Source organism: Microcaecilia unicolor, chromosome 10 (assembly GCF_901765095.1).
Source record: "Microcaecilia unicolor chromosome 10, aMicUni1.1, whole genome shotgun sequence".
NCBI classification, from domain to species: domain Eukaryota; kingdom Metazoa; phylum Chordata; class Amphibia; order Gymnophiona; family Siphonopidae; genus Microcaecilia; species Microcaecilia unicolor.
The window spans coordinates 74,383,955-74,400,904 of record NC_044040.1 but is presented as its reverse complement, the minus strand read 5'-3'; the positions used below and the strand labels follow the sequence as shown (position 1 = coordinate 74,400,904).

Here is a 16,950-nt window from a genome sequence, read left to right as displayed (position 1 = left end):
TCTTCCCTGAGTTTTTGTTCTTATTAAAATGATTGCATAAGCTGAAATGGTTACATTCTAATTTTGGCTTTTTATACAATCTGGCTACTAAAGAGAAATTTTGGTTCATATCACACCTGCTTAGTAACATGATTTCCCATTGTTGGGTTTCATTTAAAATAGAAATATTTTGAAAATCACAGTACGAAGTTTGTTGGGTTGTATGAAGCATGAATAATGTAATTTGCATCTCTGTATTTTTAAGTTATCTCATTGTCCTTTTTCCCTTTGCTAAGATAATACAGCTAGCTAACAATATTTTCTGTAGTTCTCATAAAGTTGGTTGTGATTTGAAGAACAAGACTGACCTCTAGTTGCAAATGCTAGGGAGTTTTTAATTATCCTTTAAAGAACTGTGTATGCCTGCAGGAAAGCATGTAGTTTTACAGATGCAGATATCTAGATTATATTCATTTATTTTTTTCCCAGCCATTTGATTTTCTTCCGTAACAAGCAGCCTATTAAAACGTCAATAAGTCTGAATGGTAACTATTATGAAGGAAAGGTGAAAAAAACAGCACTGTCATAAATCTCATTTTATCTACATGATCACTGTTAAATATCTAGAAGAGAGGCATTCTGGGGGAAAGTTATAATGCTACATTAGGGCAATAGTCCACATTAGAGCTCTTTAAGTCACATTAATGGACAATAATGCTGGGTTTCATGCTGTAACAGTGCTAAATAAGTTACCATGTGATACATAGTTATGAGATGCAAAACATGCAAATATATGTAAAGCAGTTCATTAAAATGGCGCACTTCTTGATTGTCATGATGCTGCAGCTTCAAGAGCATTGGTGTTGAGAAAGAGGGATGTCCAGTTAGTCCTTGATACCTACACACACCTGCATGGGAGAAATTGACACTGAAATCTCAATAGGTCTAATAGTCAAGGTCTACTGCACTGGTGTCAATCTCCAGTCCATCGGGACTGCCCAGTACTTAGATGCCCAAGGACAAGGCCTGACTCTGATATCAGTAAGTTGAGAAAGGCACAAACCCAGACTACCCTCTGAGCATCCCTGAGATTGATTTCAAGATAGAAATATTTTCCAAAGAAGGGTTATTGCCAGATTCCCACACCCCCCACCCCCTATGGCCGAAACACAGTGCTGTGTCGAGTATTCTATCAATAAAACTTGTATCAATAAGAATTTTGAGACTCGTTGGTTTGTCCCTGGAAAACCTGGTCCACTTCCCACTGATCCTATATCATAGAAAGAAATCACTACCAGAATAACTCTCAATCAGTGATTTTGTGAGGGAAATGGCTCATGCCATTCTATTTAAGTTAAAGCGGATGGGATTTGATATATTGCCTTTCTGTGGTTACAATCAAAGCAATTTACATATTGTACACAGGTACTTATTTTGTACCTGGGACAATGGAGGATTAAGTGACTTGTCCAGAGTCACAAGGAGCTATAGTGGGAATCAAGCCCAGTTCCCTTGGCTCTCTGGAGACAGACAAAAAAGGAGAACCCTAAGCAGAAACACTGGATATCCTCCAATTCCTTGACCATCACTCCAAGAAGGCTTTCACAGAATCCTGAATGATGTACAGATACGAATGTGGCAGACCCCCTCTCTGTAGCGCTTATTGACAATAAGATTGATGTGAAGAACAGAGTCCAGAAGGTCAGTGGCATAGGAAGGGCGGGGCGGTGGGGGCGGTCCGCCCAGGGTGCATGCTGCTGGAGGGTGCAGAGAGCAGCCGCGCGCCTGTCGGCTCTGCTGGTTCCCTGCTCCCTCTGCCCCGGAACAGGTTACTTCCTGTTCCGGGGCAAAGGGAGCAGGGAGCCAGTGGAGCCGACAGGTGCATGGCTGCTCTCTGCACCCTCCATCAGCCAAGAATGCACCCAGGGGGGGCTTGATGCACCGGGGAGGGGGGTGTCATTGCGCTTGGGGGGGGCTTGATACACCAGGGAGGGGGTGTCATTGCGCTTGGGGGGCCTGATGAGCAGGGGAGGGGGGTGTCATTGTGCCGGGGGAGGGGGGGTCGTGCTGCACCCAGGATGGGGGTGCGCAGTGGCGATCCGCCCCAGGTGGCAGCCGACCTAGGATCGCTACTGCAGAAGGCTTCCAGATTTGAAAAGCAACAGCTTTCTTACCATTTCATGGTGGTCAAATCCACTCTCAAAATGGCCCAAAATTCCAAGACTTATTCCTCAATGCCCCTAAGAAAAGAAGCTCAGATATTGTAATCCTTTGGAAAGAATCTCTTCAGAGATGTGATGACTTCCCTATGAGGAAAGGCTGAAGCGGCTAGGTCTCTTCAGCTTAGAGAAAAGACAGCTGAGGGGAGATATGATAGAGGTCTATAAAATAATGAGTGGAGTGGAATTATTAAATTGACTTGGGGAAAATCCACTGCTTATTTCTGGGATAAGCAGCATAAAATGTATTTTTTCGGGATCTTGCCAGGTATTTGTGACCTGGATTGGCCACTGCTGGAAACAGGATGCTGGGTTTGATGGATCTTTGGTCTGTCCCAGTGTGGCAATACTTATGTACTTATGAGATAAGGAGGAGGAGGAAGCTGCTACCTTGATCAAACAGTATAGTGTTGCTCTTAAAATCCTCTCCAGGCCACTTATAACCCAACCTCTTCTTCCAGGAGGTATCAGAGTGAATGAGAAAAGAGAGTCTACTACTATTAAAGGTTTAGGTATCTTCTTCCTTCTTTCTCATCCTAGACAAGACAGGATTACTGCTTTTGCTCAAGATAACAGAGGGCCCAAAGGCCCTACTTAGCACCATAGAAAAATCCTGGGATGAAGTTTTGACTGCCTCTATGAGAACATAACTAGCATTCTTGTGTCCATGCCTTGAGAAACTTCAAGTAGAATAGAGACTCAGTTTCTTTGCAAACCACTGGTTTCAGGTTTATTAAAACTTGATATACTGCCCTAGAGGATTGTCTTTCAGGGTGGTTTATATTATATAAAAATGAAATAAAAGAGAGGAGTGGAAAAGAGAGTAGAAAATGTAAAAAAGAAAGAGGTAGGGAACTTCATTAGTAGATAGTACAGTTACAGAGAAAGAAGTCCTAAAAGATGAAAATGCACAAGTATTTACCAACCCAGTACCCAAAAGTCTCCATGATAGAGGGTAAGAATTAGGGGCCATAGGCATCACAAAAAGGTTTTGAGAGGGGATTGAATGTTTGGGCTGACGATACTGAAGGCTTTGGATTAGGTAAAGTCAAAGCATATTTGATGGAATGATGTTAATGAGTAAGGCTTTGAGGAGGAAGGGGGACAGCAATCACTGTGGGATTAAGGAAGAGTCATGCCTTAATCCCTCCAATGGTCAGTTTCTCACTCAGAGCACCTTTTTGTAACTTGGATATAACTGAAACAGGTCTAGATAAAACGTCCTTCTTTCCAGACGGAAAATTTTCCCATTTGAAAATCGCTGTTGGACATCCTACTGTTGCGCCCTCCCTAGTCCTGCCAAAGTCATGCCCACAATATGCCCCTTTGATATTTGGATAAACTGCAGTGTGAAACCTCCAAATTCTGGATTTCCAAAATCCAGATTTGGACATTTTTAGGAGATGGACATTTTTTAGGCATTTTGAGACAGCTATCTGCTTTGAAGATGAGCACCATAGTCAGTCATGTATCTTTAGAAAATTGGCTAGAAACAGGTACTTACTTGGCCTTCACACCTGGGTGACCTGTTATAATATTACCTTCCACATATACCCCAGACAATTTACAAGAGGCCACTTCGTGCTTATAAAGATGTTTTTTGAAAGAAATGCTTTTTAAATTTATCATTTTTATTTCCTCTGCTATCAGTCTGACAATTTTCGCATTAACTCTGAAAAAGGTTAGAAATTATGGTGTCAGTATTCAGCCTGCAGTGATAACTAGCTTGCAAGACTCCCAGAATTGAATATGCAGGTATGTTCATTGACCCAGAATTTCACCGGGCACCGGCTAATATTCAGACTGGTTCTCAGTTAACTCACTTCATAGCGTCAGGATGCTGTTTTCCTATCTTAACTTTATGCACTAACTTAGGGGCCCTTTTACTAAGCTGCAGTAGGGACTAGCACATGCCTACTGTGTGGCAAAAAGCACTGCCATTGGACGATCTGAGGTACCCTGAGATAGTGTGCCCAACAGCATGAATTAATCCTCTGCTGAAAAATATTTTTTTTATTTTTCAGCATGGGAGGTGTGACTAACCGGGTAGCAAAGGGCATATTGCACCATGCTGCCTGATTACCATGGGGTTAGCATGGGATTCCTTAGTGCCAACAAAGTAGGTGTCAGTATGGACTCCTAAGAAAAATATGGAAATGCGGCCATTTTACTGCCATGCTAAAAGTGGCTGCAGCGCATGAAAAAACCCACATGCTGACAGCGCTGGTCACTTTTTAGCGTGGCTTGGTAAAAGGGCCCTTTATCCAGTTAGTGGACTGAATATTGCTGCTATTTGGCTAAGTTGCCATTGACAATCATTGTGTGCTTAATTTTGAGCTAAATTGCCTAGACATCCTTAAAAGACTCATATCCCAGACACATTCTTCTACAGACCTCCATAATTTAACAGATGAAGGGGGTCTATTTTGAAACAGAAAAACATCCAAAAAATGACACAAAGTGGCAGATGGATGTTTTTTTTTGCCAAAATGTCCAAATCGCAACTTCCAAAACCCATTTTAAAGACGTTTTTCTATGCAGTTCATCTGTAGTGCATCCAAATCACAAAGGGGCATGTCAGTGGCATGTTAGGGGGTGGGATTTGGACGTCCCCACAACCTGGACATTTTTCTGCCATAATGGAACAAAACAAAAATGTCCAGAGCTAACAGTTAGATGTTTTCATCTAGACCTGTTTGAATGACAACTAAGCCACAAAAAAGTGCCCTAAATGACCACTGGAAGTATTATGACATGACTCCCCCCCACCTCCACCTTACAACCCCAGTGGTCACTGACCTTCGGCTACCCCCAAAAGATGTGAAAAAAAAACAGTACATACCAGGCTTTATAACAGCTTCAGATGTTATGGCCAGTCCTATTAGAGTAGCAAGCAGATGCCTGGAATAGCCTAGTGGTCAGTGCAGTAAGAAGGCAACCCAGGCTGATATCCCACTCTAACTTGTTATACTTATGATATAAAGAGGGGCATAATCAAACGCGAACGCCCATCTCCATGGGCGGCCATACGAAAGGGCAGGACAAACTGCATTTTCGGATAAAGATGGGTGCCCATCTTTTTTTCGATAATATGGGTTGTGCGGGGCAAATGCCTAGAATTTGGGCGTTTTTGAGCTGGGCGCTATCGGTTTTTAGCGATAATGGAAACCGAAGGCGCCCATCTCAAAAACGAACAAATCCAAGGCATTGGGTTGTGGGAGGGGCCAGGATTCGTAGTGCACTGGTCCCCCTCACATGCCAGGACACCAACTGGGCACCCTAGGGGGCACTTTTACAAATTACAAAAGAACATTAAAAGAGCTCCCAGGTGCATAGCACCCTTCCCTTGTGTGCTGAGCCCCCCAAATCCCCCCCAACACCCACTGCCCACAAGTCTACACCATTACCATAGCCCTAAGCAGGGCCGTGCCTAGGGTCTCTGGTGCCCCCCTGCAGACTATCAGTTGGCGCCCCCACCCCCTCCGTCTAGCAAAGCAGGAACAGAAGGGAGCAGGCAAGTAAGCTGGACCTCAGGAAAAAAATAGCACTGTATGTATCCCTCATTGATAAGGCTCTGACTCTAAAGTTTAGCAATTTCATTAAAGCAAAATGTATTTTCATAACACTTCAAAGATTTCCAACTCAAAATAGGAATGCTAATTCAAAATGTGAGCAAAGTCCTCTTAGTTTCCAAAGATTCTTTTTCTAATCTCCTTTGCAACAAAGGATATAATTCAGATCAAACATTTGTCTCTGATCAACTATCTCAGATCAAATATTTATTTCAGATTAAATATTAAGGTTTCCTTGCTTACAGTCACTTAAATCTACCTAGCCTTTATATAGCTTATAGGATTTAAACACTCTTAAACTGAAATTCACCCTTTTCTATTCTTCATAAACTTCAAGTAATCCTGAAATATTCAGATCCTTTTTCACTAGAGAAATCTCAAACTTCAATCTCCACCAACCTCTTTTCATTCATATTTTCTCATTTACCACATAATCTGGCAGTCTTTTATAATTTCAGTCAACACACACAGGAACTCACAGCTGCATGTCTCTCTTGGCCAAACCGACAGTCAGTTGCTGTCTCACTCTGTTCCCTTCCGGGCAGATTTCTAACAAAAGCTGATCATCCAATCAGAGAGCTCTATTTGAATGCAGATTAACATACAGACACTGTAATGGGAATTTTTAGTGAAAAACACTAGATAAACCCTTCGTTTTTGGACCAAACTTCACACTTTTGATCAGAGCCATGCCCTAACATTAAGGCTGTAAACACTTCCATCATTTTTTATTCATAAATATGCAAATGAGAACCTCCCAAAAACGGACTAATTTGCATACGATTTAAACAAATCTGAGCACATGACAACCAAGTACAGAGTCCCAGCACCTGAATTCTGCAATTAGATTTAATACAAATACTTTTAAAACTTATTTTTAGCACTTTTAAAATTTCAGGTTGTCTTTAATTTGAATGCGGTTCAAGCTCTGAAGCTCACCCTGAGTGAGGAATTAGCCACAAACCACAGCATATATAGCAATTTGGTTGCATTCTTTAAAATAACTTGAAGAGCCTGCCTGCCTCAGTGAATAATGCTGTTGCTTTCACTTCCGGTTTTAGGGCAGGGGCGATCGCAACTTCAGCTAAAAGATTTTGCAAGTGAGTGGAAGGCAGGGACCGCAGGGCAGCAGCGCCCCTCGAAGGCAGGCGCCCCCCTGCATTGCTTACCTGGCTTACCGCATTGGCACGGCCCTGGCCCTAAGGGGTGAAGGGGGGCACCTACATGTGGGTACAGTGGGTTTGGGTTTTTTTTTTTTGGGAGGGCTCAGCATTAAGCACTACAAGTGTAACAGGAAGGGGGGATGGGCCTGGGTCCACCTGCCTGAAGTGCACTGCACCCACTAACAACTGCTCCAGGGACCTGCATACTGCTGTGATGGAGCTGGGAATGACATTTGAGGCTGGCATACAGGCTGGAAAAAAAAAGTTTTGAAAGTTCTTTTTTTGTGGTGGGAGGGGGTTAGTAACCACTGGGGGAGTCAGGGGAGGTCATCCCCGATTCCCTCTGGTGGTCATCTGGTCATTTAGGGCACTTTTTTGGGACTTGTTCGTGAAAAAAAGGGTCCAAAAAAGTGCCCTAAATTCTCGCTACTTGCGCCCATTTTTTTCAATTAGCGGCCAAAGGCACCCATCTCTCCTTGGCCGATAACCACGTCCCAGTCCCGCCTTCACCACGCTTCTGACACACCTCCATCAACTTTGGCCGTTTCTGCGATGGAGTGCAGTTGAAGGCGCCCAAAATCGGATTTTGATTATACCGATTTGGGCGCCTTTGCGAGATGGCTGCCCATCTCCCGATTTGGGTCGAAATATGGGCGCCCATCACTTTCGAAAATAAGCTGGAAAGTGTCCCTGCCCCCCTTCACACACACTTCAGGAGGAACACTGGTTGTCCCTATCACATAGAGGCACTTTAAAAATTCTGACACTAGTATAAGACTTACTACATTGGTCCCCCGCTATTCCTGTTCTGTCTATTGATTCTATATTTCTTCCCAGAGTGCTTAGTTCTTTTCAACAAAATCTTCTTGTTGTCTTATCCTCTGGGCACATTAGGATGAATACTACTCAAAGTACTATTGTCAGTGTTACTCCATCATTATGGAATGCTGTACCCCAACCCTTACAGCTAGAATTTTCATTTCAGAAATTTAAAACAGGACTAAATGTATTTATTTATTTATTGCATTTGTATCCCACATTTTCCCACCTCTTTGCAGGCTCAATGTGGCTTACAATACATCATGATAGGTGGAAATATAATTAGAAAATAAAGACCTTCCTATTCCAGGACGTTTTCTGCCTTTAGGCTATTGCGGGTAAATAATCTGTAGTTTTATGGGGCTTAACCACTCGCTATTGGCTATCTTGGGATGCATGGTAGAACAGTCTGGACACAAATGTTTTCTATCCTATTTCTTTACTATCTGCAATTAGATTGTAACTTTTGCTTTTCTTCGTTCTCTGATTTATTTTATGGATGTATGTAAACCACTCAGAATGACCCCCAAAAAACGATTAAACTTGAAACTACTGTCTTTGATTATGGGTTTATGTATTATGTAGTTGTTTCCTTCTTTCTTTTCTTTTATTAATCTCCCTCTCTGTCAGGAAGACCCAGGCGGGGTTGCCAAGGCTAGTGCTCCAGTGGATGGATGGGCTGGTGGTAATCTCAGGAGAGCTCTCTCTCTCTCTCTCTCTCTCTCTCTCTCTCTCTCTCTCTCCATCCATCCATCCATCTATCTATCTATCTATATTTTTTTTTCTGATGAATCAGTTGGTTAGATGCTAGGAAGGACTAGGGGTGAATCAGCTTGAGGGATAAGGGTTAATGGAGGGAATAATTTACTGAATGGAATATAATGAGATGATATATGAGGTGGGATATCATCAGTGCATTTTTTCTAGCGAAAAAGGTGCTGGTACTCAAATGCCAGGTCACCCTTCAGGGGTGGGGTGATCACTGAGGGGCCCACCCCACAATAGCCAGGCCCCCTACAACCAGTCACAGAATCTATGACAAGGTAGAATTGGTGTGTACAGCCTGAGCTCTTTCATTAAAACTTGGGGATCGTGGATCAATTTTAGCAGACAATGGAAAAGGTGCCGGTACTCAGTACCCCCAAGTACCCCCTCAAAAAAAGCCCTGGATATCATTTCTGTTAACTTGTAATAGTGAATCACTTACCCCTCCCAAGGGGAGGAGGATCCCTCATTCAGTTGGTTACTGCATTTTTGTTCTCTGATTGTATGTGCATTCACTATTATTGTGTTGCCAAATTTAGTAAAAGTTCTGGCAAACAAAAAAAGAAGTAAATAACAATAAGGTGCATAAGACCCCTTTTATGAAGAGGCAGTACCCGTACTGCTGCTTTGCCGTACACCAATCCGGCCCTGTGCTGGGCTACTGCAGGAACCTGGAAGTAGTACCTGCCCCAATAGATGCTGAAAAAATACTGTTATTTTTTTAGGGCCGAGGGCTTACCCAGCAGGAATCGGGCAGCCCTGTACACTGCCCAGTTACCACCAGGTTAGAGTGGAAATCCTTACTGTCTCCTAAATAGGCAGCAGTAAGGCATCTCCTGGAAAATGGCTATGCAGCAAGTGGTTTACTTACCACACGGCCATTTCCTTTTTTTTTTTTAAGCCTTTTATCTACTGTGGTAAAAGGTGCCTCGGCACATGGCAAATCCACGTGCCGGTGCTGCCACAGGGCCCCATTTACCGCAGCTTTGTAAAAGGGGCCCATAGAAGTCTAGATAATTTTGAGATAATATTATATACTAAATATGATTGTTTACTTCTGTTGTTTGCAGTAGGAAAGTATTCTATCCTGTGGATGATTGCCTATAATGAAAACAATTTTCTACAGGAATTAAGCTTGACCTCTGAGAAGCTCATTTTCTGTAGAAAGAGAAATCAAGTTTAAATGGATAAGGCAACCAAGATTCACAATGGAAATCTTTTGGCGCTTCAACAGAAGCAGCTGAGGGTCAGATGAAGGTGATATGCTGCAGATAAAAATGGGCATGGCTGTATAATTATCTAAAAAGGTGATCCCTCATCCACCTCCCCCCCCCCCCCCCCCCCCCCCAGCACATACATTGTTATATATACAATGAGTTGTTTCAGAAATAAATTATCTACTGTAATTTCAATTTTTTTTAAGTACAGCTGGTCTGATTTTTTTTTTTTATTAAGAACTTACCTCATATGCCCAGAATGAGAAAAATAAAACCTCAACAAAGCAAGCTCAACATAACATCTTTTAATTAAACATATTACTGCTACTATTTTGAGATAAATTAAGAATATAAAAATTGATCAGAAAACCAAGTATAGAACATAGGTACAAAGAAAGATTAATAGAAAAATATGATGGCATTTATAACAAGAAAATGTATTTTTCCTTCACCAGATAAGATAAATACATCAAAAACAAAATATTTTCAAGGAACACACAGCAGCAACAGCATGAGTTGTAAATGGCTCATTTCTTTCCTATTTGATTTTTTTATTATTTACTTTCTTATTATCCTAAACTTATTTCCCTCCAACACCAATATATATCTTCTTTAATTTTGTATTAAAGGAAGCCCAAGGAATTACCTGAAAGCAATATAACATTGCTCCAGCTGAACTGTATGTCATCTGAGTAGTGCATTTATGATGTGGGATGGGGTAGGGAGAGGGGGTGAAATGAAAAAAGGAGGTTTAATGACATGGAAATTAGTTTAAAGTTATTCATGTTGTAAGAAGGAAGCATTTAGTAGCAGTATTGGGAGATCCAAGTAAAGTTACTTAATTTATGTGGAGCTGCTGGATACAGAATTAAAATTATATTAAAATAAATTGGAATTAAATACATTTAAGAGGAGGTTTGGGGAACATAATGAGAAATTTGATTAAGGGTATTGGGAGGAATGCTGAGAAGGAAAGGGCTAATGGAAGCTGGGATGTGATTGGAATTCTGGGAAGGAGGGAAGGAGGAAATGGAATATTGAGGCTGAGGACATATTCTGAAGAAGGACTAGGGTGGTGGGTGGTTGGACCAGGAACATGGAGGTGTTAAATTTGATAATGTCACTTAAGAATTGGGGTTTCTTTCTTCTGAATTGTTTTTTTTTCTGTCATTGTACCTTTGCCAGGTGCAGTCCGGTGCTTCAGTTCGGCTGCAGGGTATGTTGGTCCAGTGGTAAAAGAGGATCTGGCAGTGGTTTGTTCTGGATCTTCTTTAAAGCAACTCTGGTTGCGTGTTGTTGTGTTGCTTTTGGGTTCATGTTTTAGTCTGTTTTACTGTGCTAGTTAATTGTTGCAGTACTACTTCTTTTTGTCATGCAGTCTCAATGGGGAGCAGAGTATGGCTATGAGGCACAGTATGTCTGGAGTGGAGGAGTGGCCTAGTGGTTAGAGCACCGGTCTTGCAATCCAGAGGTGGCCGGTTCAAATCCTGCTGCTGCTCCTTGTGATCTTGGGCAAGTCACTTAACCTTCCATTGCCTCAGGTACAAACTTAGATTGTGAGCCCTCCTGGGACAGAGAAATATCCAGTGTACCTGAATGTAACTCACCTTGAACTACTACTGAAAAAGCTGTGAGCAAAATGCAAATAAATAAATATGTCTAACCAGTCAGCACCAGTGTCTTCTAGGAAGCAGACTGCTGGTAAGAGGAAGAGAGCAAGGGTAAGAAGAAAGCAGCCTAGCCTAGAAGCAGGGCTGAGCTTTCCTGCAGGGCCCAGCCTTTATGTAGGGCCCTCAGGAAGAAGCAGGCTTCATTGCCAATGGGAGCAGAAGCAGACAAGCTGCTGGTACAGGGATTTCTGCATTTCCTTCAACTGCACAGCAGAATTGAGAGAGTAGTGAGTGTTGTTTTGTGGTTTTCCGGGTACTGTGGGTGAGGGTGGGTTGGGTTTGACTGTGAAGGGTAAGAGGAGTGTTGGGGGTGTGAAGGAGTTACAAAAACATTTCAGGGATAATTTAAAAAAATGTTTGGTGCCAGTTACAACATGTAGTGAAGATTTAGAGAAAAAGGTGAGGCTGGGAGGGTGGTGCGGTGAGTGATGTTTTGCAGGGTTGGGAGTCTTTGGATTTATTGGATTCTTCAGTGACATCAGATTCTGATTAATCCTCAGATGAGGTTTGGTGGCCCCTAAGGCAGGTTCACTGCCTAGGGTTAGGAGTGGTGTTTGTGGTAGGGCTCAGGTGTCTAAGAAAGGGCATTACATTGTAATAGATTGCACCTCTAGATTCATGTTTAAATATTTAATTGGTTGTTAGGATTTAATATTTTTTCTAGTGTTTTAGGATAAATGAAACATCTTTGTATCCAGGTCTTTTGCACTACACTGATATAATTTTGACAGCTTACAGAACTTATTTGTTTGGCTCAATTATGATGAGCATTTTCATAAGAGTTTAGCAAAGGATAAGTTTGAGGCATGGGGTTTGAGAGATGTAGACTTGTGGTTGGTGGAGATGACAAATGTTAGAATGTTGTATTTTCAGTCAGGAGCCCCCGCGGGAGGGAACGGATCTTTCCTGGATTTGGGAGTCATGGGGGAGTGACCAGTTGGGCCAAAGGCGGAAGGTAAGTTAACAGCTGTTTTCAATTGAATGCTGGTAGATGCAAGCAAGTTGGATGGTGATTGAAGCACAGATGTAGTCAGTGTGATGGTGCAAACCCTTCAATAGGATGTCATGAAGGTTGGGTTGTGATCTGAGTGTGTGTGTGGTGCAATAGGCATCTTTTGAGAATGCCATGGATATTTTACAGGCTTTAGGTCACTGTGCTTTGTTGGGTAAGGGAGATATTGAATCAGGTTTTTCATTTACTTCTTATTGGGCTTTCAATTGGACCAGAAATTCTTTTATGAGAGGTGTATGCCTATGTGTTGCTCTGTATCCTGTATGCATTTTTTGAAGCATTTTCTTCCTTTTGCATTGGGTAACAGAGCAATAGGTTGGATCATCTTGTCTTGTACATTATCTAGATGATTTTCTTTTCAGACGTGTGGCTGATTCTGATCAGTGTGTACGTTTGGGGCCCTGTTTACTAAGCAGCGCTAAGGATGAACTAGTGTTTTTAGCGTGTGCTAAATGCTAAAGACACCCATAGGAATATATGGGTATCTCTAGTGTTTAGTATGTGCTAATTTTAGGCGCGCACTAAATACACTAGTGCGTCTTAGTAAACAGGCCCCTTAATGTCAGTATTTTGCAATGTGGCTACTAAGTTTGGAAGTCCTCTTGCAGATGAGAAATCTGAGGGTTCCTGTACTTCACTTGTATTTCTGGGAGTGGTTTTAGACTCCACGTGTATGAAGTCATGATTGACTGTTGAAAAAGTTCAGACTCTCCAGGAGGTGATTTGTTCAGTTTTAAAGAAGAAGTAGTTGTCCTTGCATGAGATACAATCCTTATTAGAGTGGTTTAATTTGCTTCATGAGTAATTCCAATGGGGCATATTTTTCACATCGGCTAGCATTGCTGAGAAAGACCTGGCAAAAGGGGTTCGGGGGGTTTGCAATTGTGGCAGAAGTTTTTGGCACATTTTAATGGAGTGAGGGTATATCCTCAGGTTCCAGTTTCGATAGTGATTTGAAGTTCTTCACAGATGTTTCTGGCAGTCACAGTTTCAGGATTTATTTTCAGGGTGCATGGTGTACTGAGACATTGCCGGAGTGATGGAGAGATAATGGATGGTGTGAGAATGTGGCTTTATTAGAATTATTTCTGGTGTAGGTGGCATTGATGTTATGGGGTACCCGTTTATGCAACCTAACTAAGAGCGATTCTGTTTAGTGATAATAGTGCTGTCGTGGAAGCAGTGAATAAGCAATCAGCACGTACTTTCTTGATTGCTGTATTGTGGGGATGCTTAATGTTAAACATGAGCTTGGGTGCTGGGCATATTCCTGGGATTTATAATGATTTAGCAGATGCTCTGTCTCTCTCTCGGTGTCAGTGGGCTCGTTTTCATGCACTGGCTCTAGGAGCAGATCAGCTGTTGATGAAGATGAATGCTTATTATTCCAAGATTTTCCTAGATTCATCAGTCAGTTACTTCAAAATGCCTTAGCTCGTAATATGTGGAAGTGGCAAGCTTATTCGACTGGGTGGCAACATTTCTACAGCAGTGGCATAGCCAGACAACCAATTTTGGGTGGGCCTGAGCACAAGGTGGGTGGGCACAAAATTTTCTCTCTCCCCCCTCTCCCCTAGCACTTCCCAACTCAAAATATAAATACTTTAGCTGATGAGGATCCCCAATCTCCGTCAGCTGGGGACCTCCACCAGAGATGGCCAGAACTCCTCCCCGCCAAGCCCAGCAGGCAGAAGCAACTCCTCGAGCCACTGATGCCAGCACCCCATACATGCTTAGTTGTCAGTGGCTCCAGGATGCTGCCCCCATCTGCCAAGCTCGGCGGAAGGCAGCTCCGGCCAGCCCCGGAAGAGATCTCCAGCTGGCAGGGCTTGGGGATCCCCACTAGCCACAGCAAGGGTCAGGGCTGCTGTTAACCATGCTGGTGGCCAGGGCAGAAAATAAAGAAGCCCCTCCCCCATTCTCTCTCCTATCTCTTTATCCGCCATTGCAGTCACACTGACAGACCCTCACAAATTACAGAACAAGGGATCACAAATTAGAAATAAAAATATGTAGACAAAATTGAACTGGGAACCTCAGCATGCACTGCAACACTGGAGAAAAAAAAACAAACAAAAGTGCATCTCCTTTTCTACTTAACACAATAAAAAGACATCCACTATGCTCATTTCCCAAAGCTAACATATTCCATTTAAAACATTCAAAATAAAATAATTGTCTACCTTTATTGTCTGGACATTTTATTTTTCCATCATGTTGGTTCCAATTTCTCTTTCCCGCTTTCCTCTCTGTCTTCTGCTAATTCTTCAAGCGGCTGTCCATTTGTCTTCTTTCTCCTGTCATTTCATTTCCTCACTACACCTGCCTCTGAAATATTGATCTTTCCATTTTAGCTCTTTCCTTCCTTTCTTTCTTTTCTGCCTCTGTACATTCAAATTTCATCCTCTTTCTAAATCTTTTCCTTGTTTTTACTTTTCAGATATCTATCACATTCCATTTCCTTTCACCCACTAGCTCTCCCATTCCTCATCTCTCTCCTTCCCAGCCTATCATTCCTTTCCATCTTCAATCTATGCACCATTACCATATTTCTACGCCTGTAATCACTGTTCTCTCATTTATTTCCTTGCCATCTCCACTCCCTGGGCCTCTCCCCCATGCTTTCCACCATTCCCAGTGTCTCCCTCCTTCCACCCTTCCAGCCCAGCATCTGTTCCTTCTTTCTCCCATCCTCATCCTCTAGCCTGATATCTCCCTATCCCTTTTACCTCCCACCACCAGCATCTTCCTGTCCCATCTCTCTCCCCTCCCCCATTGTTCAGCATTTCCCCTTTCTCTTCCCTACCATCCATGCAGCCTTTCCCTCCCTCTCCCCATCCAACAATTCTCCCTCTCTTTCCCCTTGCCCAGCATCTGTCCATCCCTCCCTCCACTTCGAACAATTATTCCTCCACCCCACCTAGCACTACCCTCACTCCCTGATCCCAAAAGTGCTCCTGTCTCCCCCCCTCTGACATGCTGCACCTTCCCCGCCACCCGCTGACATGCTGCACCTTTCCCCCCCTCCGGCTGTGGTTTTTGCTCTCTCCCACCTCCCAGCCACCCACCAGCGCGCCGCAGGCCCTCCCCCCTTCCATCCCCGCCGGGCGGCACCACAGTCCAGCTCTGCATTTCTGCAACGGAGCCACGTCTGTCAGCACGCTTCCTTCCAGCCGGCCTCACCTCCGATAATCTTCCAGAAGAGGCGGAGCCAGCGCAAGCACTCTTAGCAGCGTGCGGACGGCCTCGGCACTGCAGTGCTGGACGGAGATGACAGCGGAGGGAGCAGGGAGGGAACAAAGCCTGCGGAGCGCCGGCGGGCGGCTGGGAGGACGGAGGAGGGAAAGCAGAAGTTGCGGTTTGGCATCTATGAGGTGCACCATTGCTGGGTGGGCCCAAGCCCAAAATGGGTGGGCCCAGGCCCATCCAGGCCCACCCGTGGCTACGCCCCTGTTCTACAGGTTTTTTGGCTGCAATTTAACAGCAAGTGTTTTTGCCTATGGCGGTTCAGTCTTTGGTTAGCTTTATTTCTGTTTGCCAAAAGTCTTGGCTGGTTCTATGGTCTTTCATCTGTTTCTGTTGCTGGAATTAGTTTGTGTCTAAAGTTCAGGGTTATAGTGGTTTGTACATGTATATTTTGGTAAGGAACATTATGGGGGGGGGGGGTATGCTAAGAATTTTGCTGTCTCCTATAGAACGGTACAGCTTCTGACTGATTATAAGAAACTGGTGACTTTCTTAAAGGCTTTAGAAGATATTTGCAGTTCATCCTTTGAAGTATGTTTGTTTCAGTTAGCTTTTTCTTTAGATTTGTTTTGGGGCTATGAGAGTTGGGGGACTAGTAGCTCCTTCTAAGAGAGCTGTGTGGTTAATTGGTTTATTTTCAGATGTGAGGTTGGACAGCGGAGAGTTGTGTTTTTCATATCAGAAGTTCGAAGACTGATTAATGTGAAATGGGTTTTTGGGTTGTGTTGCACAGAGCAACAAAGATGGTTTATTGCCCTGTTGATTTAGCACAGTTATATATGCTTGTGAGACCTCATCTTGAAGGTTATTGGTTGGTGCATAGTGACTCTTCCCCTCTTACCTGTTTCCAATTTGCAGCAGTCTTCAAGTCTGCATAGGGTTTTTTAGGTATGGATCTGTCACCATATGGGACCCATTTGTTCAGAAATGGTGCTGCTTCAGTCATAAGCTTTAATCTTCTGGACAGAGCAGTGGGAGTCCAAGCATTACTTAAGTTATGTGCGACCTGTGAATGTGTACTATTTGTTCAATATATGTATTGTATTATTTTATTATTTTTGGAGGGACGCTTAGAAAGTTTGGGCCATTGAGTACCTTCAGAAAAGAGTGAATGGAGAGATAGCTAAATTTGTGGGTTCCTTGGGTGGTATAGTGCTCACTCACAAATTATTAGCAATTGATTGCCCAGGGTTTTACTGCTCTGATGGTATTTATTTATCAGAAATAGGGTTACATATTTTTCTTGGTTCAATCCAAGATTTGTTGGAAACACTTTTTTGACCTTAGT

At 43.1% G+C, this 16,950-nt stretch overlaps 1 protein-coding gene across 1 annotated transcript in view; it reads right to left on the bottom strand.

Annotated features, from left to right (window-relative positions):
* Nucleotides 1-16,608, bottom strand: part of LOC115478309 (pleckstrin homology domain-containing family G member 5-like) — a 29,734-nt gene extending 13,126 nt beyond the window's left edge. The window contains exon 1 of the mRNA XM_030215612.1: nucleotides 16,504-16,608. Coding sequence (XP_030071472.1) covers nucleotides 16,504-16,608 — 105 coding nt within the window. The remainder of the gene's footprint in view (nucleotides 1-16,503) is intronic.
* Nucleotides 16,609-16,950: the final 342 nt, after the last annotated feature.